The following is a 25,429-nucleotide window of genomic DNA, read 5'->3' on the forward strand; positions in this document are numbered from 1 at the left end:
CATACTGGGAATTACTCCTCTCCAATCTTAGATAATCCATTCTTCATTATATCATAAGCACTTAAGATGGTAAGGATGCCTCCTACGCTATCGTCGACATATACTATGCTCAGTCGCTCGTCTATTAAGACTGGGATCTTTCGCGACGTAGATGTCATGCCAGCCTTGCATGACCTTCACATTTTCGTTGTCATCGTCGAATGGCACGAGAATCACACTAAGATCCTCGAAAATCTCTGCTACTTGTTTTGTGTCGCGCCGTAAGGTAGATATTGCGATACCTATAAGCGTCATCGAAGATTGCTATATAGCTCATCCGGTGCTCCTTCCTCTCTCTCTCTTGGCTTCCTCTTACTCTATCTCTCCCTTTATCTTCTTGGTCTCTTTCTCTCATTTCTCTTTATTATCTCGCCCTATCCTTCATCGTCTTCTTTCATCTTTCTCTTTTTTTTTATCTTATTTTTCTCTTGTACCACTGCTTCCTCCCTCCTTCCCTTCACCCTCCTGTTATATTATAGTTATACTCATTAACATAGCATATTAAAAAAAAATTAATTTTTATATAAAAGTATCATAAAACTCACAAATTTAAGTTATCTAAAAAATATATTAATTTTATATAGAAAAATTATTACGCTTGAGATACACGCGAATTGTTCACAGAACACCGCGTGGAACTCCTTTTCTCCCCAAGGGCTTGAGATGGTAAGAGCTCCTCCCAGGCTGTGGCTGAGACAAACTATGCTGAGGCTCTCGTCTTTGTGCAGCTCCACCAACTCTTTTATGTTAGCTAGTAGCTGCTCCCTCGTGCTCTCCTTCATCTGCACATCAGCTACCAAACCAAGGTGTAGAACTCAAGCTAGCCTTGGATGACCATAGCATCCTCGTTGAATGGCACAGGAGTTTCTGAGATATCCTTGCCCCACTCTTTGGTTCGTTTGATCCCGCGCCATACGACGTAGATCTTGCGAACTCCGGAGCCGTCGGCGTGAGCGCTGTTGGAGACCGCTACATAGCCCATCCAACCCTACGAATAGGCAGGCGGTATTGGACGACGTGGTAATCGGCAACGTAAGTAAAGAAGGTCTGGTCGAGAAGCCTACCCAAGCGGTAGCTGTAATTACCGCTGTACTTCTTTGAGTCAAGTGCCGTGAACATGTTGTGATTCAGAAATCTTTCGCTTTATTCATTCTTAATATTCACGGCATCATCTCGCTAAGCTCAAAGAGTTTGATATACTAAATTTGATGTCAAATGACTTTATCAATTTCAAATCTTATATCTTATTATTTTTATGATAATAAAAAGAAAGTACGATATATATATATATATATATATATATATATAATGTATATGGATGACATTATTATTTCAGAATTTAATCCTATAGAGATTAAGTAATTTATGAAATAATTGATAGATCGATTTAATCTTATAAAAAATGAAAAGCTCTCTTCCAACTATTTTGATATTTTGAATATTTTTTATCTCAAAAAAATATATTCAAGATCTAAAAAGATGAATATATAAAATGTTAAAGAAGTTGTCACACAACTATACGGTGATAGCACTACTCCATATCCACAGTACCAACATATAAATGGGTCTTTATACTTGTCTCTCACGAATCTAGACATCTAATTTACAATCAATAAATTATAATAATTTATATATCAATCCTCTATTACGTATTATTATATAATAAAATAAGTCATATAATATTTAAAAAGGATTCTATTTTTTCTTTATGAACACTTATCAATTCATCTTTATATCTTTGTCGATGCTGATTGAGAAAGTAATATTAATAATAAAATATTAGTACTAATTTATATTATCTTTTTTTTGAAGCAAATTCAATCAATCAAAGTTTTAAAAATTAGAAAATAATCACAAGATCCACTACTCAAGTTAAAATGTCAAACTAACGTCACCATCGTAGTAGATAATATGGGTGCCATCTATCCATGCACCTATTTTTATATAAAATATATTATCATCCATTTTTACTTCATCGGTTATTAAATAATTTAGCAGCGTGCATTTATTTTACGGTGGGGATGACCCACGAGCCACTTGACTGCTATAGTATGCACGCCTGACATTCACATGCGGTGGGCTGAAGCAGACGACGATACGTGCGTAATTACAGTACGCAGCATCGGCGACACGTGCACATTCACATCCCAGGCGGCGCCTCCACCCAGTCGCCATCCTTACCGAGCACCAATCCTTTGTTCTTCTCCACCCACCACGACGACGGTATTTTAAACTCGGCCACCAAATCGTCCCCGTCCTTGTTCACCAGCGCAGGGCTCCTCTTCACTCTGGTCGGGTCGAAGCCGCCGCCAGCCCCCTCCCACCCGGCCACAGTGTGCAGGATCACTTGCAGGTTATGCTTGCCCCCCCCATTCTTCAAGAGCCTTGATTGCTCCGAAGCTACATCCAGAACTGTGCCAACGTCAACATAGCCCAGCACTAGGTGTGGCAGGTCAGGAACAGGGTCTCCCTTGTTCTTGACACGTAGTAATCTTAGGTTGGGCTGCTGCTCCCAGCTGTCACGGAAAGCCTGATTCCCCACTCGAGGGGATTCAAACACCATGGCGCATACTGGGAAGTACTCCTTCGTCTCCCCAATCTTAGACAGCCCATGTTTCACTATGTCATAAGCGCTTAAGATGGCGAGGGCGCCTCCCAAGCTGTGGCCAACACAAACTATGCTCAGGTTCTCGTCTTTGTATTTCCCGACTAGCTCTTTTACTATTTCAAGCAGCTGCTCTCGTGCACTCTTTTTGTTGAAGTCGAAGTTGGGATCGCTCGAGTTGTAGATGTCGCGCCAGCCGAGCATGACCTTCACATCGCTGTTGTCTTGGTCGAATGGCACGAGAGGAATGGTGATATCCTCGAAAGCCTCCATTATTCGGCTGGTGCCGCGCCATACAATGTAGATGTCGCGGCGGCCGATGGCCTCGGCATGCGCGTTGCTGGAGACCGCAACGTAGCCCATCCAGTTGGATTCCTTCAGCACAAAGAGAAACGTTGACAGGGCGTACAGGTACTCCACCACCGCGTAGTTGGCAGCACTGGGGAAGAAGGTTTTGTCGAGAAGGCTGTTCTTGGAGTAGCGACAGCGGCCGTGATACTGGGAGTTGTTGTCGCTGATGAAGGAATCGCTGGTGACCTGGCACATGTCACCCCACATAAGGAGAAGGTTGCGGAGGGTGTCGTCGAGGGGGTCGAGAAGGCCGGACCAGTGGTTGGATCCCAGGAGCTCCGCCCATGATGGGCTCCCAGCGCCACCTGTTTGCGCCATGGTTATGACAGAGAAGAAGGATTATGGATCGATCGACTGTGTTTGTGTTTGGTGGTGCTCAATTTGACGCTATATATAATGCATCAGCCCCAGCACAGCACATGCGCGCTATGTCCTGTTGTAGGACGAACGATGTTATGTTTGATCTGCAACCCCATGCATGGCGTTGGGTGAAATAACTACAGGCTTTGCTTCAGTACACATTCTGCTCAGCGAGGATGTTGACCTAAAGTTTACCAAAGGTGGGAGAAAGCTGTAGGGAGGAAGAGATTTGGAAAAACCAAAATCTTCTCATCTTGATTAATAGGAGATTTAGAAGAGACTTTGACTCCAATTATAATAAAGATTATTATCTTGACTAAGACTCTTAACCTAAAATTCTATCTAGTCACAAAATTATGATTTACAATTCCAACAAAAGAAAGCGAGCAAGAAGAAAGATTCAATATTCTAACTAACACAAGCAAACAGGCAAGAAGAAAAACAATAGATGGCAAAGAAATTAGAAAGGAGAAAGAACCGAGAACTCAACGCATTTCTATGGACCTTTTTGGCAGTCTCAGCCAAGTCGTATACTTAGATCTGTAACAAAATTCTTTGATACCAACTTGTGTTTCTAAATCATTATAATGTAAACATAATAAAAACTGATGCAAAAACAGAATAGCGTATCTACATAGGTTTCTTCTTGAACTTTGACACTTCTCGACTGAGAAATCTCACTTTAGATGGTGTAGGAAAGTCTTTTTGCTTCAAAAAGATGATTGAGCCCAAGTACTAAAATCCTCATATATATAGATGTTCTCCCATCAAGAACATTTATATCACCAACTCATAACGTACAAGAATTAATTTAAATTTGTAACGTTTGATCCATAATGAAAATTTTTAATAATATTAAATATTTAATTTAATAATAACGGTTTCATGGATAATGAATAAAAAACTGAAATCATTTAAACCATAATAAATGAAGAAATTCATGATAATAAATTATGAATTTTAATGAGAATGATTATATTATTATTAAATAAGATATTTAATAATAACGGTTACATTCTCTCACTTGGTCCATACATTTAGCTTAATAATTTGAATTAATCTTTCTCGAACAACTTTATTAAGAAATAAATACATGAATCATAACGATAAGTCCTCTAAGAGCGAGTATTATCATCCATGTATCACGATATATTTAGTTTCTTAATCTTAATATAGTAATATTACTTAATGAATAAACCTTATATTTATTCTTGGTCTAATAACAATATATTTTCTTAAAATAACGTGCACATGAATGAGAAAATTTTACAATATATAAGAGTTTCAATGTCATTACAAAGTGGAACCAAGTCTCATTTTCTCTACATGATCCTTGAATTTCAAAGATGACATACCTTTAATCAAAGGGTCAACAATCATTAATTCAGTGCTAATATGCTCAATGACCACTTTCTTTTCTTTTATATGTTCTCTTATGGCTAAATACTTAATGTCGATATGTTTACTTCGACTTTCACTTTTCTTATTTTTAGCCACAAAGACAGCAACTGAATTATCACAGAAAATTCTTAATGGCTTAGAAATATAATCCATGATTCTAAGCCCAGAAATAAAACTCTTAAGCCATACACCATGTGAAGTAGCCTCAAAATAGGAGACAAACTCAGCTTCCATGGTAGAAGTAGCAGTCAAGGTCTGCTTAGCGCTTCTCCAAGAAATAGCTCCACCGACCATCATAAAAATATATCCTAATGTTAATTTACGAGAATCAACATAACCGACGAAGTCTGAATCTGAGTAACCAATCACATCTAGATTGTCTGTATATCTATACATAAGTATATAATCTTTGGTTCCTTGTAGATACCTCATCACTTTCTTTATAGCTCTCTAGTGGTCCACACTTTTACTCTGATATCGACCTAGCATCCCTACAATAAATGTAATATCAGGTCTAGTACAAACTTAGCATTCATAAGACTTCTTACGACAAAAGCATATAGGATGTTTTTCATTGATTCCCTTTCAAGGTTATTCTTTGGGCATTGGTTCAAATTGAACCTATCACCTCTCACAATGGGAGCAACACTTGGTGAACAATTTTTCATTCGAAATCTTTCTAAAAGTTTATTAATATAGGTTTCTTGTAATAAACCTAAAATGCCTTGATGTCTATCTCTATAGATCTTATTGCCAATGACATAAGATGCTTTACCCATATCATTCATGTCAAAATTTTTAGAAAGAAATTGTTTCACCCCATGCAGCAAACCCTTATCGTTGGTTGCAAACAAAATATCATCTACGTATAAAACAAGGAAACATATTTTACTCCCACTAACCTTTTGGTATATGTATTGATCCATTGGATTTTCAACAAATCCAAATGAAGAAATCACTTCATAGAATTTAAAATACCATCGGCGGGAGGCTTGTTTTAAACCGTATATAGACTTCTTAAGCTTGCAAACTAAGTGTTCAACACTAGAGGAGAAACCTTCAGGTTGTTTCATATAAACCTCTTCCTCTAGATCTCTATTAAGAAATATCGTTTTCACATCCATTTGTTGTAACTCAAGGTTAAAATGAGCAACTAATACCAAAATAATACGTAGAGAATCTTTTTTAGATATAGGAGAAAATGTCTCCGTATAATCGATTCCATCTTTTTGAGTAAATCCCTTTGCAATAAGTCTTGTCTTTTATCTCTCAATATTGCCTAACGAATCTTTCTTAGTTTTAAAGACCCATTTGCAACCAATAGCCTTTGCTTCATTAGGCAACTCTACAAGATCCCAGACTCCATTGCTCATCATGGAATTCATCTCTTTTTTCATTGCATCAAACTATAAATTTGACTCTTTACAACTCATGGCTAGTGAAAATGTTTCAGGATCATTTTTTACTCTAATATTATAATCAGATTCTTATAGATATACAACATAATCACTAGGAATTGCTGATCTTTTATTTCTAGTAGATCTTTTTAATGTTGTACTAATGGTTCCTTGAGGAACTTGCGGTTCAACTAGTTGTTCAGGAGCTTGTTGTAATTCATGAACTGCTTGATCTATTAGAATACTATCAACAACTTGTGGAATTTCAATGATTGGTTGTTCAGCACTAATTTGTACTTGAGGAGTGCTATGAACTATAACCAATCTATCATTTGATGTGGAAGGTTGAGATTCTATATGATCATGTATGGAAACTATGTTCTTTCGCTCCCATTAATCACATCATCATCAAGAAATTTAGCGTTTCTTGATTCCACAATCCTAGTTGTGTGAGATGGATAATAGAACCTATAACTTTTGGACTTTTCGACATATGTAATGAAATACCCACTAATAGTCCTCGAGTCCAGTTTCTTCTCTTATGAATTATATATCCTGACTTCAGACGGATATCCCCAAATGTGCATATATCACAAACTCGGTTTTCAACCTTTCCATAATTCAAATGGTGTCCTTCGGACAGCCTTGGTTAGAACTCGGTTTAATAGATACACAGCCATCTTTAGTGCTTCAGTCCATAAGAACTTATGAAGATTAGAGTTGCTAAGCATATTCCGTACCATGTCTAATAATGTTCAGTTTCTTCTTTTTGCAATACCATTCTGGTCTAGAGAACCAAGCAAAGTGTATTGGGCAACAATCCCATGTTCTTAAAGAAACTTAGCAAAAGGACCAGGTGCTTGTCCATTTTCAGTATATCTACCATAATATTCTCCACCTCTATTTGATCTCACAATTTTAATTTGCTTACCACATTGGTTCTCAACTTCAGCCTTAAAGACTTTGAAGGCATCCAATGCTTTATTTTTGTTATAAAGCAAATATATATACATATATCGTGAGTAATTATCTATAAAGGAGATGAAGTATTTTTGATCATGTATGTCCGGACAACATATATCAGTATGAATTATTTCTAATAAGTCTGAACTCCTATTAGCACCCTTTTAGACTTATTGGTCTGCTTTCCCGTAATATAGTCCACTCAAGTATTAAAATTAGTAAAATCAAGAGTACTAAGTACCCCATATTTAACTAATATTTTCATTCTCTCTATGGAGATATATCTTAATCTCCGATGCCATAATATAAAGCAGTCCTAATTAATATTACACCTCTTAATGCTAGCGTGAACACACATTGAACTTTGAGTATTATCATTTTGTAATAAAATATGATAAAGATCATCAAATAAAATACCATTCCTAATATAATCAGATTTATATAATAAATGAAATGATGTGTCTTTAAAATTAAAGGAATCCCAAATGGTATGAGTCTGGAAACAGAAATTAAGTTTCGTGAGAAACTTGGTACATAAAAGTCCTTTCCAATTTTAAAACAAAACCACTACTTAAAGTTAAAATGCATGTTCCAATTGCCTCCACATGTAAGCCCATCTTATTTCTTGATAAGATGCTTTGCAAACTTCCCACGGGCTTCCTTAGGTTTTGCATATACTACAAAGAGTTTGCAATATGGATTGTTGATCCAGAGTCAATCCCCCAAGTGTTAATATTAACATTGAAATATTAGATTCATAACACACAAACGAGGTAAGTTTACCTTTCTTTTCAAGCCATTGTTGAAAATTTATACATTCCTTCTTCATATGTCCCTTTCTTTTACAAAAGAAACACGTTGCTTCTTTCTTGATATCAGCTTGGGGTGGTATTTTACCTTTTCCCTGATGATAAGCATTCTGATTGGCTTGATGTTTGTCAGTTTTGTTCTTCTCGTGAGTGGTTACTACCAATGCACTCTCACCCAATTCCATCACTAGCCTATCTTCTTCTTGAACACACATGGTCATTAATTCATTGATTGATCATTTGTCCTTATGTGTATTATATGAAATTTTGAAAAGGTCATATTGAGGTGGAAGGGTGTTCAGAATATAGTGTACCAAGAAGGATTCTGACATATTAACCTCGAGTTTCTTAACTTGAGCCGCAATATCTCGCATTTGCATTATGTGCTCACACACACCCTTTATATTGGTGAGTCTAAGGGATGAGAATTTCATTATTAAGATACTTGCTAGTGCCTTATCCGAAGTGACGAATTGTTTATCGATAACTTTTAGCAAATCTCGGGCATTTTCATGCTAGTCAACAGAACCACGTATGCCAGTAGTTATCTTAGTTTTGATAAATATCACGCTGAGCCGATTGGATCGCTCCCATCGCTCATATAACGTGATCTCAGTTGGAGTGCTGGTATTAGTGACTATAGGTGGTTCGTCTTTCCTAATAGCATAATCAATATCCATCCACCATAAATGGAGGAGAACCCTCTCCTTCCATATCTTATAATTATCACCACTAAGTTCGGGAATATCACATTGAATATTAGAGAAATTAACAGTTTGAGAAACTGCATAAAATCAAACATGCTTATGTCAAAATTTGAAGCTTAATAGACTAAATTACATGTTTTACCAATGTGAAAAATACCAAAAAATATGAATCTAATGACATAAAAATTGCTTGTGGGCTAAATTCTTAATTCAAATAGTCTTTATGATAAAACTATCAAATTATATTCCAATTCATAATCCCTGTGGGTAAATTATGAAAATAATATGATATTTTTTCCTGATTAATTATATTAAATATAGTAAAAGATCTTGTGGGATAATAATTATTATATGAAATATAATCAGTCACAATATGATATCTAATTACTTATGTGATCCTTATTTTAATTTTTTATATAATTTTAATTAATTAAGGATGATGTAACTAATTCTTAATTAATTAAGATTATATGGATCACTAGACATTTTAAACATAAAAAATTGACTCATAAGTATAAATTTATATAACTAAATATGCATACATAATATAAGCATTTTACCGACTAAAAATGTTGAAAATGATATTTCCTTATGATTTTCAACAAAATATATCAAGAAGTTTCCAAGAAGAAACCAAAATAAAATTATTTTTATAGCATAAAAATGAAAACTCTTTCATATTAAGGTAAAAGTCAATCGGCTCTGGTACCAAATGTAATAAAATTCTTTGATACCAACTTGTGTTTGTAAATTATTATAATGGAAACACAATTAAAACTGACATGGAAACAAAATAATGTACCTCCGGCCATTGTTCTCAAGAATTTCTATACAAGTTTTTTTTTTGAACTTTGGCACTTCTCGGCTTAGAACTCTCGCTTTAGATGGTGTAGGAAAGCCTTTTTGCTTTAAAGAGATGATTGAGCTCAGGGACCAAAATCCTCATATATATATATATATATATATATATATATATATATATATATATATATATATATATATATATATATATATATATATATATATATATATATATATATATATATATATATATATATATATATATATATGTTCTCCCGTTCTTAACAACATTTATCATCACCAACTCATAACGTTCAAGAATTAATTCAAATTTATAACGTTTGAACTATAATAAAAAACTTTAATGATATTAAATATTTAATTTAATAATAACGGTTCCATGGATAATGAATAAAAAATGAAATCATTTAAATCATAATAAATGAAGAAATTCATGATAATAAATTATGAATCTTAATAAGAATGATTATATTATTATTAAATAAGATATTTAATAATAACGGTTACAAGATCACGACAGTAAGTCAATCTAATTTTCCTATTCTTGTTGTGTTTTTATGTCGTCGTATAATTTTAATCTCATATGAGAGGTTGGAATAATTGTTCGTTAGTATTTAGAACTAGATGGATCTACTGTCATGAATTCTCTATTAAATATTCTACACCAAACAGATCGAAATAAATCACATCAAGATGAGTATACTATTGACACCGAGTCGTGAACACAGCACTGCCTTACGTTTCTGGTCCGTAATATGCTACCTGGCCCATCTCTTGATTGTGCAAGAGACGGTCCAATTGAAGACACAGTGCGTGTTCCTAATACTAGCAACGGAGCGTAAAGACATGACTGGTGCGTCCGGCATGAAGCACGTAGATGGCCTGCAATGAATGCCATGTTGAGTTGTCATCTGGATGATGGTCCAAGATTGCAATGAATGCAATGTTGAGGTCAGTTTAACCTGGTGACGGCATCATAATGTCAAGAATTACATTAGTATTCTAAGAATTCCCGTTAAAAATACGTAACTATTCAAACATAAATACATATTTGAAAGAGAATGAAAGGTATCCGATCACCTCAGACTGCCCTCTTCCAATTTGAGACGATTTGGATGGAATATCCATCTGCCAAAACTACAACATGCAGAAATTAGATGGTTTCAAAGTCCAGCTTGTTAACGAACTTTTATAATCGGTGTCGAGGCGTCAGCAAGACTCAGTCCGATCGCTGATCGCTGATGTTCAAGATCATCCTTGTGACGAGACTTCTTCAGGTTGGATTGAGCTTAGGGTCGGCTCGACATCTGATCCTTTTGCCAGGCTCCTGCACACAGGCTTAGGTCAAAAGGAGAGGGGTTTTGGTCTCTCCGAAGATTAAGTTAGTACTATTTAGTTTAGAGGAGTTGAGCTTTTTAAAAAAACCCCTGCCCTTTACCGATCAGGGAGAGTTGGTTTTTATGCTTGTGAGGATGAGTTTGTCGTATGCAGTCCATTAACTATGGCAGGCTCCTTGGGCGACCGACTTAAGCCTTCGTGCAAGCGTCGATCGACTTGCACGGATTAGCATCGTGTGACATCGTCTTGAGCTTTTTGGATCAACTGTACCGTGTGATGTTGTTTCGTGCGGAAGGGACAACTGCCCATCTGAGTCCGAGGCTCCATACGTGTGTTGCATGCCATATCAGACTTAAGATTTCATGTCCGTACCATCATGTCTACTTGACTATGAGCACGTGAGCAATATCAAAATGTGTCAGGTTACATGGTAGGATGCTCGATATTTAACTGTAGCTGTCCTGGTTCTAACTCTAATTTAAATTATGGCTGCACAAATTGCCCCGATCGCTTATGTTGGTTAATGTCTTCTTAGCTGCTTCCTGGATTGAGTTTGGCAGTATCCTCGCTATCTTCTCGTTAAGCCTAAATCAAGATCGATGCATTTGGACAAGCATGAGTCGGTGATGGAATGCTGAATCTATTGCCTTTCGAATGCCAGATGCCTTTGGATCCATGAAAAACTGATTAGTTTAGCTAGGTTCATTTTGTAGCTAGAATTAGATCTATATGAACTATGCTTCCTCGATTGGAATGCCTGGCAGAACGGATCCTTGGTCATTAATCAGTGTATCATGAGACTCTGTAGGTTTTAATAATATTATTTAAGTTACTGTAGCATCTCTATTGAAGCGTAGGTGAGGGTGTTGTGGCCCCCAGCCTTTGCAAGAATGTTGTAACTCACATGGTAATGATCGATCGGGTTGCCTTCGTCAGTTGCTTTATTGAGGTTCCTGTGAGATTCTTTGAATCGAATTGGTGTGTCATATTCTTCGAGGTTATGGAAGCCACTGTTCGTTGTGAAGAAATTGCTAACGAAAAGATTGGTTTAATATATGCTGATGAGGTAATGATATCCAACATTTACATGCTTTCATATATATATATATATATATATATATATATATATATATATATATATATATATGCAACCTTTGAGGATGTTGAACACCATTCTTGATGCGTTACCGAAGTGGCTTCAACTTGAAGAAGCTCTTCACCATGATCCGGCTCCAGGTTTGGGAAAGAAGCTCAGTGCAACATTTGGACAAGCGCTTGTCTGGGTGAGCATTCCACTCGTTCGTAATGTCCTTCAAGATTTCCAGATTTGGCAGTCCACAGCTTTATTTTTGTACGTTATGCTTGAATATAGCTTGTAACTTTCTTTGTTTGTCTTCGTATATATGGTCCCCATGTAATGAATTTCTGCAAATGACTACTGTTTCATAGTGCTATCACTGTGAAGATTTAAGTAGTCAATAGCCGTGGACACGATCCGACCTATTCATAGAGTTGGTTTTGTATGCCTCTAATAAAAGAACATAGAGAAATATGCATGGAGGAATCACTTGATGTTCTCGGCATCAGTGTTATGGGGAGGCGGACGAAGCTGTAGGACACACCCGTGCGGGAGTTAACTGGAGCGGACCATCAATTCCTAGGGCATTCTCTTGTACACCCGGGGGTGGATTCGCAGCGACAAATTACGAACCTTGTTGTGAAGGCAGACAATCGCCGATCAACTCTTCGTCGATCGGTCCGATGCCACTGACGACGAAACAAGGGGAACAAAGAATAAGAAGGGAGGAGAGTAACGAGAGGGAAGAAAGGGCGTATTATATACATAGAGAGAGAGAGCAATCGAATTAGGAAACACAAACTTGATTTCCTATTTTAAACAGGGAATTAAGTCAATGTATTAAAAAACGAGATAATTTCCCCATAATTCAATTAAAATATATTAAGATTGATATATATTTATTTATATTTGGATAGGATAATTACGCAAAACGGTTATACAGTGATCACAGCCATCTAAAACGTATGGTCCTATTTTTTCTATGAAACATATAAGGCGAGGATCTTTCGCGGTGTAGATGTCATGCCAGCCGTGCATGACCTCCACACCTTCGTTACCGTGGTCGAATGGCACGAGAATCACGTTGAGATCCTCGAAACCCTCCACCACTCGTTCGGTGTCACGCCGTGCAACCTAGAGCTCGCGAAGCCCGAGGGCGTACGCATAAGCGACGTTGGAGACCACTATGAGCGTAGCCCATCCAGTTGGAGTCCTTGAAGATTATTAGAAACGTTCATAGGGCGTGGATGTACTCGGCCGCGTAGTAGTTGACATCGCAGGGGAAGGACACCTTGTCATTCATGTCGTAGCGACAGCGGCCGTGGTACTTGGAGTGATCGTCGTTGACGAATGAGTCGTCGGCAACCTGGAACATGTCACCGCACTTGAGGAGGAGGTCAAAGGAGGGAGCCGTGGAGAGGAGTCAAGACGGCCGGACCAGCGATCGCCGCCCATGATGGGTTTCCAGTGACGTAAGACACGCATTTAAAGAACGGGTTATCGTAGGCATGTATATAAAGGGTAATCATAGGGATTCATTTAAAGAGGCCCAATGGTCCTCATGTGTTGATGCAAGTGAAAATGCCTTGGGATTTCTTTTTGGTCTGATATGATAGGCCGTCTTGTTTTCTTCAGATGCTCGTTCGATTATGGTCGGAGCAGGCACATGAATTTGTTTTATATTGGAATATTAAATTGAACTTTATCTAATCTTTATGAGTTGAAATCAAAGATTTGGTTGGATTGACTCGATTTAAGAAGAAAAAAGAAATGAAGGTAGAAGTTTTATAAGTTATTGTGTTTAATAAAAAGTTTTAGTTTTGAATCGACTCCCTTCTACATTTATAATCTATGCTTCGTGAAATCCCATCATATTTTAAAGAAAATATCCAAAATGTGATATGTGAAACATTGACTACATTGTATAAACCATGAAATGACAAATTTATATTTATTGATCGGATAAAGCAAGCGCACATACACACAACGACTGAGACAATGATCACAACCGAGAAGTTGTCCGATTTATGGCGTAGAGGAGGCTTCGGACTACTTATTACGACGCGCACACACGGAACACATTACACCAAGTGACAAGACGACGACGACGACGACGACGACGACGCGCGTGCATGCATGCACACAGCAATTATTGATTATAATAGCATGCGGTGGAACTGGCGGGCATCGGCCACATGCGTGCATGCCTCGACCAGATGAGCTGCAGCTCCATCGTCATGCGACGATCGACCCTTCAACTAGGACTCGGGCGGTAATTCATACCACTGCCCGTCCTCGCCACGCACCATTCTTCTCCGCCCACCACGACTACAGCACCGGGTTTATACTTATTGGGTCCGGTCTATGTAAGTCCAAATCTAATTTATCAATAATTAAAAAAATAAGAGACGTGAGGGCAGAGAAAAAGGAGAGAGAGAGAAAAAAAGATTTTGAGTTTTCTAGATGATCAGGGTCAAACTTTATCAGTTTTAACCCAAATTATATGTGAAATTTTTTTACAGTATATTCTACAATCTTAACGATGCTGATCATCAAATTATCATTATTGGTGATAGTGAAAATTTGAGGTGGACTATGGTCCCATGGTTTTTCCCATATTGAGTTTTTCACGATAAAAATTTGGTCTCATTGTATGATTGATTTATTGATCTACTATTTATGTTATTCTAGTTTATATATTGATACCAAGTTGGTATTTTGATGAGGAACCCATTTTGATACACAAAGAGAGAAAAGAATTATTTCGTTTTAACAAATTTTTCCTAACAAATGGTATCAAAGCAATATGTTATTTGGCGCTAATTTTTTTTCTTGTGCGATTGAAATGAAGTGAGATAGTATTATTAAATTGAACTCATCAAATTATTCCACTTAGAGGTGTATGATGGAAGATTTACTTTATTATAAAGATTTATATAAGTTCATTAAGGTTAAAGATAAACTTTTTACTATGTACGATGAGGAATGAGAGGTTCAACGTAGAAAAACTATTGCTTATATTAGAAGATGGATGTACATAAATTTGCATAAGTATATTTCTGATGAAACCAGAGCTGATATTATTTGGCAAAGATTAGAAAACCTCTTTGCGAAAAAGACAGTGGGAAATAGAATTTCTCTCCTCAGAATACTTTGAAGTATAAAGATGGTGGTAACATTGTAGAGCACATAAACCTATTTCAGAGTCTTACAAACAAGCTGATTGCTATAAAAATGAATATAGATGATGAGATACAAAGATTATTACTTCTCAGCTCTTTACCAAAAAGTTGGAAATCATATGTGGTGACAATTTGTAACTCCACGATAGAGGGAACTCTAACTATAGATATGGTTAAAGACAGTTTCCTAAATGAAGATACCAGAAGGAAAAAATGGGGTGAATTTTCTTCTAGTGCATTTGTTACTGAAAAACAAGAAACACGTGAAAGAAGTCATAGCAAAAATCCACATTGTTATAAAGGAAGATCCAAGTCTAGAAGAGATATCAAATGTTTCCACTGTAACAGGCCAAGTTACATGAAGAAAGAGTGTAGGTTTTGGAAGCGAGAATAGAATGAAAGGAAGAAAAATGAGAAAAATACTAATACAGTTGCTGTTGAAGGTGATATCATTATTGTTTATGATGACGGTTGTGTCAGTCTTGTATCACAGGATAGTAACTATATAATTGACTCTGGTATTTCATTTCATATTACTTCTCATGGTGATTTCTTCAGATCTTACACTGCTAGTGATTTTGGTAATGTCATAATGGGAAACAGTGGTACATCGAAGATTGTGAGTATTGAAGATATTTACTTGGAGACCAGTATTGGGAGCAAATTAATATTCAAATATGTTAAGAATGTTTCATATATTCGTCTTAACTTGATATATATAAGAAGACTTGATGACGAGAGATTTACACACTATTTTGGTGAAAGCAAATGGAAACTCACTAAAGGTTCTCTAATTATGACAAGAGGAAAGAAGCTTAACTCTTTTTATATCATGAAAGCTAACTTACAAAAAGAAGAGATTAATGCAATTCAAAATGGTGAAAGTATAGATTTTTGGCACAAGAGGCTTAGTCATATCAGTGAGAAGGGACTTCAAACTCTTGCTAGAAAGCAGTTTTTACTAGAGTTGCAAGGTACATGTCTTAAATCTTATGATCATTGCTTAGTTAGAAAAACTCATAAAGTTTCCTTTCATACATATCCATCAACTAGAAGATCATATATTATTGATTTAGTTCATATTGATACTTATACTATGCAAACTAGAACTCTTGGAGGTGCTCTTTATTTTGTTACTTATATTGATGACCATTCAAGAAAAGTTTAGGCTTTTGCTTTGAAATCTAAAGACTAAGTACTCGATGTTTTCAAAAAATTTCATGTCACTATTGAATGAGAAACTGGCAGAAAGCTAAAGTGTGTTCAAGCATATAATGGTGGCGAGGATAAGGGTTCTTTTAAGAATTATTATAGGTTTCATGGTATCAGACTTTAAAATACAGTTCCTAAAACTCCTTAGCAGAATGGTGTGGCAGAAAGGATGAACAGAACCATTGAAGAAAGAATTAGGTGTATGCTTTCCCACACCAAGTTACCTAAGTCATTTTGGGGGGAGGTTTTGAGAACTATAGTTGACTAGATAAATTTTTCTCCATCAGTTCCTCTGAAAGGTAATGGTATAGAGAAAATATAGAAAGGAAAAGATATATCTTATAATTATTTGAGAGTCTTTGGGTGTAAAGCATTTGTTCATATTCCCAACGATTAAAGGTCCAAAAGCATGTATCTTCTTGGGATATAGTCATGAAGAGTTTGGGTACAGATTATGGGATCCAATGAACAAGAAGATTATTAGAAGCAGTGATGTTGTGTTTCTTGAAGGCCAATTGTTTGATGATGATGATAATATTAAGAAGTCAAAAACCTCTATTTATATACCTTAGAGTTCGGGTTCAGTTCTTTCACCTGTAGTTCATGATGATTATGGGAGAGATAAACAAGAAGATTGTGGTGAGAATGCAAGTGGTGATACTCCAACAATTGATTATGTTGAACCAACTGAACAAGCACCTCCACCACCAGTTGAGATTCCATTGAGAAGATCCACAAGAGAGTGACAACCATCTACCAAATATCCTTCACATGAGTATGCTATGCTTACTAACGGGGGAGAGCCAAAAACTTACCAAGAAGCTATTTTACATGAGCGTAAGTATGAGTGGGTTAAAGCCATATAAGAAGAGATGAAATCCTTGCTTAAGAACCATACCTATGACTTAGTAAAGTTACGTAAAGAGAAGAAAGCTATCAAGAATAAATAAGTTTACAAATTAAAGACTGAAAATAATAGCTCACAACAAAAATACAAGGCACGACTAGTTGTGAAAGGATTCAATTAGAAGAAAGGTATTGACTTTAAAGAAATATTTTCTCCTATAATGAAAATGTCCTCTATCTGAGTTGTTCTTGGTTTGGCTACCCGCTTGAATTTAGAAGTTGAGCAACTTGATGTGAAAATAATATTTCTTTATAGTAACTTAGAAGAAAAAATTTATATAGAGCAACAAAAAAATTTCAAAGTCAAGGGAAAAGAAAATCTTATGTGTAAGCTTAGGAAAAGCTTATATAGACTTAAACATACATCTAGACAGTGGTACAAGAAGTTTGATTCTTTTATAATGAGCCAAGGATATAATAGAACCATATATGATCATTGAATATTTATGAAAAAAATTTCAGATTATGATTTTATTATTCTTGTGCTATATGTTGATGATATGCTGATTATTGGCCATGATGCTAGTAAAATTAAAAAATTTAAAAGAAAGCTAAGTAAGTCTTTTGCCATGAAAGGTTTGGGATCGGTGAAACAAATACTTGAAATGAAAATTCATCGTGATAGGAAGAAAAGGAAGATTTGGATATCTTAGGAGACTTACATTGAAAAGGTTTTTGAAAGATTCAATATGAGTAAAGTCAAAGCAGTTTGATCTCCACTTGTAGGTTATTTCAAGCTTAGTTCGAAACAATATTCTACGAGTGAGAAAGAAAAAGAAGAAATATTCAGAGTACCTTACTCATCCACAGTAGACAGTTTGATGTATGCTATGGCTTGTACTAGGCCAGATATAGCTCATACAGTTGGAGTTGTTAGTCAATTTTTCTCTAATCTTAGAAAGGAACATTAGGTAGCAGTAAAATGAATATTAAGATATCTAAGAGGTACTTCCAGGTTTTGTTTATGTTTTGGTAGTGATGAACTTGTGTTAGAATGGTACACAAATGCATACATGGCAGGTGATACTTATTTCAAGAAGTCAACTTCGGGATTCTTGATGACATTTGCAGTTGGGGTAGTCTCTTGGTAGTCTAAGTTATAGAATTATTTTGCTATATCAACCACAAAAGCAGAATATATAGTAATTATTGAAGCTTGTAAGGAAACTTTATGGATAAAAAAGTTCCTACAGGAATTAGGCTTGAAATAGGAAGGTTATACTGTTTATTATGATAGTCAGAGTGTCATTCACCTCTCCAAGAATTCAATATACCATTTTAGATCCAAGCATATTGATGTGAGATATCACTGGATTTGTGATGTGCTTGAGATGAAAGAATTACAGTTGGAAAAGGTGCATACTAATGGGAATGGATCAGATATATTGACAAAGTCTTTGCCTAAGGAGAAGCTTGAAGCATATAGGCGAAGAGTGGGCTTAGTACAACCCACCATATGAGTTAGAAAGGAAAAATTGTTGGGTGCAGCCCATATATGGGCTTGGACTAATAATTTGAGTTGTAAGCCCAAATCTAATTTATCAACAATTAAAAAGAAAAAAATAAAAAAGAAAAAGGAGGAGACATGAGGGCAGAGAAAGGGAGAGAGCGGTGGCAGTGCACAGGGAGAGAAAAAAACAAAGAGAAAGAGGAGAGAATTTTGAGTTTTTTGCTTGACGATTGGGGGTCAAACTTTATTAGTTTTGGCCCAAATTATATGTGAAAAAACCCTCTCGGATGTATTTTCCTATTATACCCACTTTGTGAGACCTAGAATTATCCTTTTGATGAGATCCATCCATGTGATGATGATATGCTATTCTTGAGCCAAGATATGTGGTCTGATGTTATGATGATCCTCTTGTTATTTAAAAAAAAACTTACTGTAAACTTGTTATCATTATTAATGATAGTGGAAGTTTGAGGTAGACTAGGGTCCAATAATTTTTTCCGTATTGGATTTTTCACGTTAAAAATTTAGTCTCACTCTATGATTGATTTATTGCTTTACTGTTTATGTTGTTCTGGTTCATGTATGCTTTTGATATAAGTTGATATTTTGATAAGAAACCTATTTTGATATACAAAGAGGGAAAAGAATTATTCTACTTTAACAAGTTTTTCCCAGCAATACTTAGATAACCGCCGTGCTTGTTCACCAGCGCAAGGCTCCTCTTCATGATGGTGCAGTCGAAGTGGTCGTTCTCCCCAATCCACTCGGCCACCACGTGTAGGATCACTTGCAAGTTATGCATGTCATGATTTGTCTCCATGCTTGGTGAATTTCTGGAATCCACGGTCAGAATCGTGCCAATGTCAACGTAGCCATCTGAAGTTGTTGGAAAGTTTAGAATGTCAAGATCATCTTTGTTCAAGACACGCAGAGCTATCAGATTGGGCAGCTTCGCCCAGTTATCGCTGAAGGCTTGATTCCCCACTCGCGGTGAACTAAACACCATGGTGTAAATAAGGAACTCCTCTTTTCCCCTAATCTTAGACAAACCACTCCTCACTATATCGTAAGCGCTTAAGATAGCAAGGGCACCTCCTAGGCTGTGGTCGAGACAAACTATGCTGAGACTCTCATCTTTGTACTACTCCACCAACTCTTTTATCTTAGCTCATAACTGCTCCCTGGCGCTCTCCTTTGTCTGCACATCGGCTACCACAATGTAGAACTTGTTGATGAACTGATGTGTCGTGGCTGATGAGTCAGTACGGCCTGGTCCAAGGGTCGATGTCGGGAGTCTTCGGTTGGCTAAACTGGTTGCCGAGGTTGGTCACGCCCTCGAGATGGGGTGTTGGCATCGGAATATTGATTGATGTCTCTCGGTCGAGATGTTAGTTGGCGGCTCATCGTCGAGATGCTGGTTGGCGACTCTTGGTCATAATGCTTATGGCTTGGGGGGTGGTCGCTCTCCTACACAGACGGCCCTCATCGGGTGGTTGCCGATTGTGGCCCCTCAACGAGCAAGTCAATGCTGGGTTGATTTGTTTTTACCTCCTCTGGGTTGGATGCCGGCTAGAGGTTTTTATACTATTGTATGAGGGTCAGCCGTACGCGGTTTTGGCATGGCGGTCGATCCTCGAGGGGTGAGATGGTACCTTTAAATGGCCATCATCTTGGGACGTACCGAGGAACACCTTGGTATGAATTCTGGCTCGGCATGTGGGGGTGTTCCTCTTGCTGAATCGATGGTATGTTAGAACCCTTGCAGATTCTAAACTGGGGGTTGATCTCTTTAGGGGATCGGCCTCCTTGAAATTCTGCAAGTGTTAGAACCCTTGCAGATTCTAAACTGGGGTTGATCTCTTTAGGGGATCGACCTCCTTGGAACTCTATAGGGGTTCCTCCCTCCAAGTTGCTGCTCAAAGGCTGCAGAAAAGATTCATCTATTGCTTATGAAAAGAGGAGGAATACATGGCTATTTATAGGATTTCTAAACCCTAACTCCTAATAGGACTCCTACTCAAGACTCCTTCTTCTAACCAACTCCTAATAGGACTTCTAATCAAGACTCCTATTTCTTTACAACTCCTAATTCATCTCTAAGAAACAATCTCCTAACCCTAGCCGGCCTCTTCACCTCGTTAATAGGGGTCGGCTTAGGTAGGTTTTACATGAATGTCCCTCTCAATTAGGACTCTTCTTGCTAGAGTCCTAATATGGTAGCATGGCGTGGCATTAATTGTGACATGGTATGAACCCAAAATATACCTTATCACTTCTCCCCCCCAATCGAGGCATGCCGTGGGGTCCTTGCGAGAGGCCGAGGGGCATGCCTAGGTTGGAGTGTCATAGATGTATTGATTTCTTGTGAGGGGAAGTTGGATTGGCTCGTCGTGAGGCAGCATGGGGGTGTTAGAACCCTTACAAATTCTAAACTTGGGGTTGATCTCTTTACGGAATCGACCTCCTTGGAACTTTATAGGGGTTCCTCCCTTAGAGTTGTTGCTCAAAGGCTGCAGAAAAGATTCATCTATTACTTATGAAAAGAGGAGGAATACATGATTATTTATAGGGCTTTTAAACTCTAACTCATAATAGGACTCCTGCTTAAGACTCCTACTTCTAACCAACTCCTAATAGGACTTCTACTCAAGACTCCTACTTCTAACCAACTCCTAATAGGACTTCTACTCAAGACTCCTATTCATTTACAACTCCTAATTCTTCTCTAAGAAACAATCTCCTAACCCTAGCTAGCCTCTTCACATCTTTAATAGGGGTCGCCTTAGGTAGGTTTTATATGAATATCTCTCTCAATTAGGACTCTCCTAGCTAGAGTCCTAACAGTCCCTTAGGTAGGTTTTAATAGGGGTCGCCATAGGTAGTATTGTCCTTAAGGCTGACGATTCATGAATTTTGGGAATTTGATCTTCAAGTCGTCATAGTTTTCCCAAGTGGCATCTTCTGTTAGTAGGTTCGCCCATTGTATTAGCACTTCAGTAATGGGTCATCGTTGTCGAGTTACGATCCGTCGATCAATAATGGCACTTGGCTAGGTCTGAAGTTCTCCTTGGGTAGTCATATTTGGTGGGTGGCTTTGGACTGTCTCCAAGCACCTATTTATAACTTCCGTCTGGCCATCAGTTTGTGGGTGATATGCCGTACTCCTTTTTAATTTAGTACCCTGCATATGGAATAACTTTGTCCAAAATCTGCTCGTGAAGATGCAAGTAGAATTTATCATAAGCACAATGCATCCCTTATATTGTAATTCTTTTGAGTCCCAATTGTAATGAGCCACGGAGCTTGGAGCTTCCTCCAATTTTTTTATGATCTTACTGGTCTCCGAATCTTCTTGCCATTCCATCTTAATATCCTCAAGGAATTCACTAGTCGAAAGTGAAATGACCAAAAATTCAGCTTGCTCAAGTAGTCGTAAAAGTGTATCTGCAACAATATTCTCTTTCCCCTTTTTATAAGTTATTTCATAATCATATCCAAGAACCTTTGTTACCCATTTTTGCTGCTCGGGGGAAGATATCTTCTGCTCCAAGAGATATTTTAGGCTTTTATGGTCGGTCTTGATTTGAAAACATCGCCTGATCAAGTACGATCTCCACCTCGTTGCTACATGCACAATAGCGAGCATCTCCTTATCATATGTTAATATGTTTTGATAGAGGGGAGATAATGCCTTGCTAATATATGTGAGTGGTCGACCATCTTGCATGAGAATGTCTCCCATTCTATCTCCAGATGCATCGACCTCAATGATGAAGGGTCAGTTAAAATCTGATAGCACTAGTACCGGCATCGTCGTCATGGCTGCCTTAAGTTTGTCGAAGGCAGCGGAGGCTTTATCCGACCATTGGAAGGTATCACTTTTCAGTAGAGAAGTGAGTGGTGCACTGATCTTTCCATAGTTTTTCACAAACTTACGATAGTAGCCTGTTAAACCTAGAAAGCCATGTAGCAATTTTATGTTCCTCGAGATAGGCCAGTTTTGTATTACTCCAATTTTGTAGGGGTCCACCATCATACCTTCCTCTAATATGATATGGTCAAGATATTCCATTTTTTGTTGAAGAAAGCAAAAATTCATAGTGGCCGTTGTGTGTTCGTAAGGCGATTTTCGGTATGACTTCTTCGTACACTCGTATTTGATGATACCTAGATTAAAGGTCCAGCTTTATGAAGATTTTTGCTCTCTTTCATCTAGCAATTCATCTACTAATAGAATAGGGTATTTATCCTTGATGGTTATACTATTGAGAGCTCGGTAATCAACGCATATTCACCATGTTCCGTCCTTCTTGCGTACAAGTAGCACCGGTGAAGAGTAGAGGTTGTAACTTGGCCGAATAACTCCTGTTTCGAGCATCTCTTTTATAATCCTTTCTATTTTATCCTTCTGGAGATTTAGATACTGATATGGCCGAGTATTTGCTGGAGATTTGCCTGAAAGAATCGTTATATAATGATCATACCGACGGGTAAGAGGTAGGTTGTGGAGTTCGTCAAATATATCTGAAAATTCAGCAAGCAAAGGAAGTAGGTTTGGATTTTCAAATTCTATTGGCTCTCCCTTAGTTTGCTACTCAAGTTGTGCCAAAAAGCCGATGCATGCTTTATGCAAAACTTTCTCCATTTGTTGTGTGCAAATCATCATTATATCGCTCCCACGGTTCCTGTTCAGTATCACCTGTTTCTCCTTAATATAAAATTTCATAATTAGTTGCATAAAATTCCAAGAAATATCACCTAATGCCATCAGCCATTTAATTTTGAGCATAGCCTCATTATCATCAAGAGGGAGAAGGAAGAAATATGCAATTATCTCTTGGTAAGGCCTCATGATCAGCAACAGTTTCACTTGCGGGCGCCTACGATCATACTTCAAAATCCATCCATCGGTGACCTTAACGTCAAACCTACTATAATTCTCGATAGGTAAGGCCATCTGGACAGCAACCTTACTGTTTAGAAAGTTATTAGTACTGCCCGTGTCGATGAGAACAGTGATCGGTTGTTGTTTGAGAAGGCCTTCAACTTTCATCGTTTGCGAGTTTGAGTAGCTGGCTAGTGTATGTACTATAACTTTGGTCGGTTGTGGCTCTTCTTCTGCATCTTCTTTTTCATGTTCAAGGCTCTCTTCTGGATGTTCAATGACCTCTTCTTCTATTGGTTCAATCATAAGAAGTCTCATTTTACTACAGCGATGCTCATGGCTCCATAGTTCGTCGCAATGCCAACATAACCCTTTCGCATATTGCTCTCGAAGCTCTTCTCTTGTTAACCTCTTTAGTGTAGGGACTCGGTCGACAGTAGGGGGGGCTGAGGGCTTCAATATTGCTAGTTGAGGAGCGACCCTAGTCCTCCGAGCTTCATGGTTCAATTGCTCCTCTTGATGTTATGCGAAAGAGATGACTACCATAAGCGTGTACGATTGTCATGCTTTAACTTCTCCTCGGATCTCCAGCTTCAAGCCCTCAATGAAGGTCCTCAATAACTGTTTTTGAGACCAATCACAAGTTTGATTAGATAACCTTTCAAACCTGGTTTGGTACTCCTGAATGGTAAAGGTTTGTCGGATCTTTGCTAGTTGTTCGTCAATATTCTCATAATCGGTTGGTCTAAAGCGGATCAGCAGTCCTTCTTTGAATTGTCACTATGAAAGGACTCCATAAGTATGTTCAAACCAGTCAAACCACTGTATGACATCCCCTTCAAGATGTATAGCTGTAATTTTCACCATAGATGTGCCCGCGGTTTTGTGGTACCGAAAATATCGCTCTATATACGAAATCCAACCAATCGGGTCTCCTTCCCATCTAGGGAAGTTCAATCTTATGCGTGGATAGTTGGGGTTAGTCATAGAGCCTCCCCTCTCTTGGAAGTCATCTCTTCGGGCTTGGTGCAATTGGGCAAAGCTCTCTCCTTGATATGATTTCTTTGGGCTTAGTGGTCGGCCTAATCTGAGTTCGGTAAAGAGCGTCCGAATCTTATTCTCCATTTGCGCCTCCAAGGCTTCGAATTTAACATTGATTGCCTCCTTAGATGCCATAGTATATGCCTCCAAATCTATGATGTTAAGATCTCTCTTTTGTTGTTGGGTTAAAGGTATGTATAGGTTGAGAGAAGTGATGGTCAAAAGGGTTGGTGGATTGGTGGATGTAGGTTACGGTTTGGGCTCATTTTGTGACTGTTTTGGGTGTAGTTTGAGGGTGTGGTTTGATGGAGTTTTAGGGCTATGGATGAAAGTTTTGGATCTGTGGTAGATGGTAGCAAAGGTTTGATAGAAGTCAGTGGAAGTTGCTGTAAGTATGTGCTGTCTTGTAAGAGCAGAATTATCGTCGAAGAAACAACGGTTTCTCGACGTAATTTCCACCAAAAACTTGAGAGAATTGAGGAGAGAATTGATAGAAAAATCACAGTTTATATGACAGTAAGGATGTCTAATTTAATCAAGAAAATTTTGGCAGTATAACAGTAAGGAAATTGGTGTAATTTGCGATAGCAGAATTCTCGTCGAAAAATTTCAGTGGCTTACGATGAAAATTTGTAGCAACACAAAATCATTTTTAAAGATGAATTCCTCAATAGATCAATCTTAGATAGAAGCCAAAATGATCTATGAAGTGTATAAGAAATTTCATTCAAAAAAGATTACAAATAGATGTGTTAAGGCAACAATATACGGCTGAAATTTTCTATAGCACAGATTTTTAAGTATAGCAGATTGGATGTAAAAGATCAGTAGTTTATATTGAGAATTTTTTGATGAAACCAAAGAAAAATCTATTGTTAGG

At 37.5% G+C, this 25,429-nt stretch overlaps 1 protein-coding gene across 1 annotated transcript; it reads right to left on the reverse strand.

Moving 5' to 3' along the window:
* Positions 1-1,939: 1,939 nt before the first annotated feature.
* On the reverse strand, positions 1,940-3,364 carry LOC135621877 (phospholipase A1-II 5-like). Its single transcript, XM_065123486.1, has one exon. The coding sequence runs from the start codon at positions 3,311-3,313 to the stop codon at positions 2,180-2,182; it is 1,134 nt and encodes a 377-aa protein (XP_064979558.1). The 5' UTR covers positions 3,314-3,364; the 3' UTR covers positions 1,940-2,179.
* Between the last annotated feature and the right edge of the window lie 22,065 nt (positions 3,365-25,429).

Source organism: Musa acuminata, chromosome BXJ2-9, assembly GCF_036884655.1.
Source record: "Musa acuminata AAA Group cultivar baxijiao chromosome BXJ2-9, Cavendish_Baxijiao_AAA, whole genome shotgun sequence".
Taxonomy (NCBI): Eukaryota; Viridiplantae; Streptophyta; class Magnoliopsida; order Zingiberales; family Musaceae; genus Musa; species Musa acuminata.

Excerpts from the sequence above, each read along its gene's own strand:
- LOC135621877 (XM_065123486.1), bottom strand. The coding sequence starts at position 3,313 with ATGGCGCAAACAGGTGGCGCTGGGAGCCCATCATGGGCGGAGCTCCTG.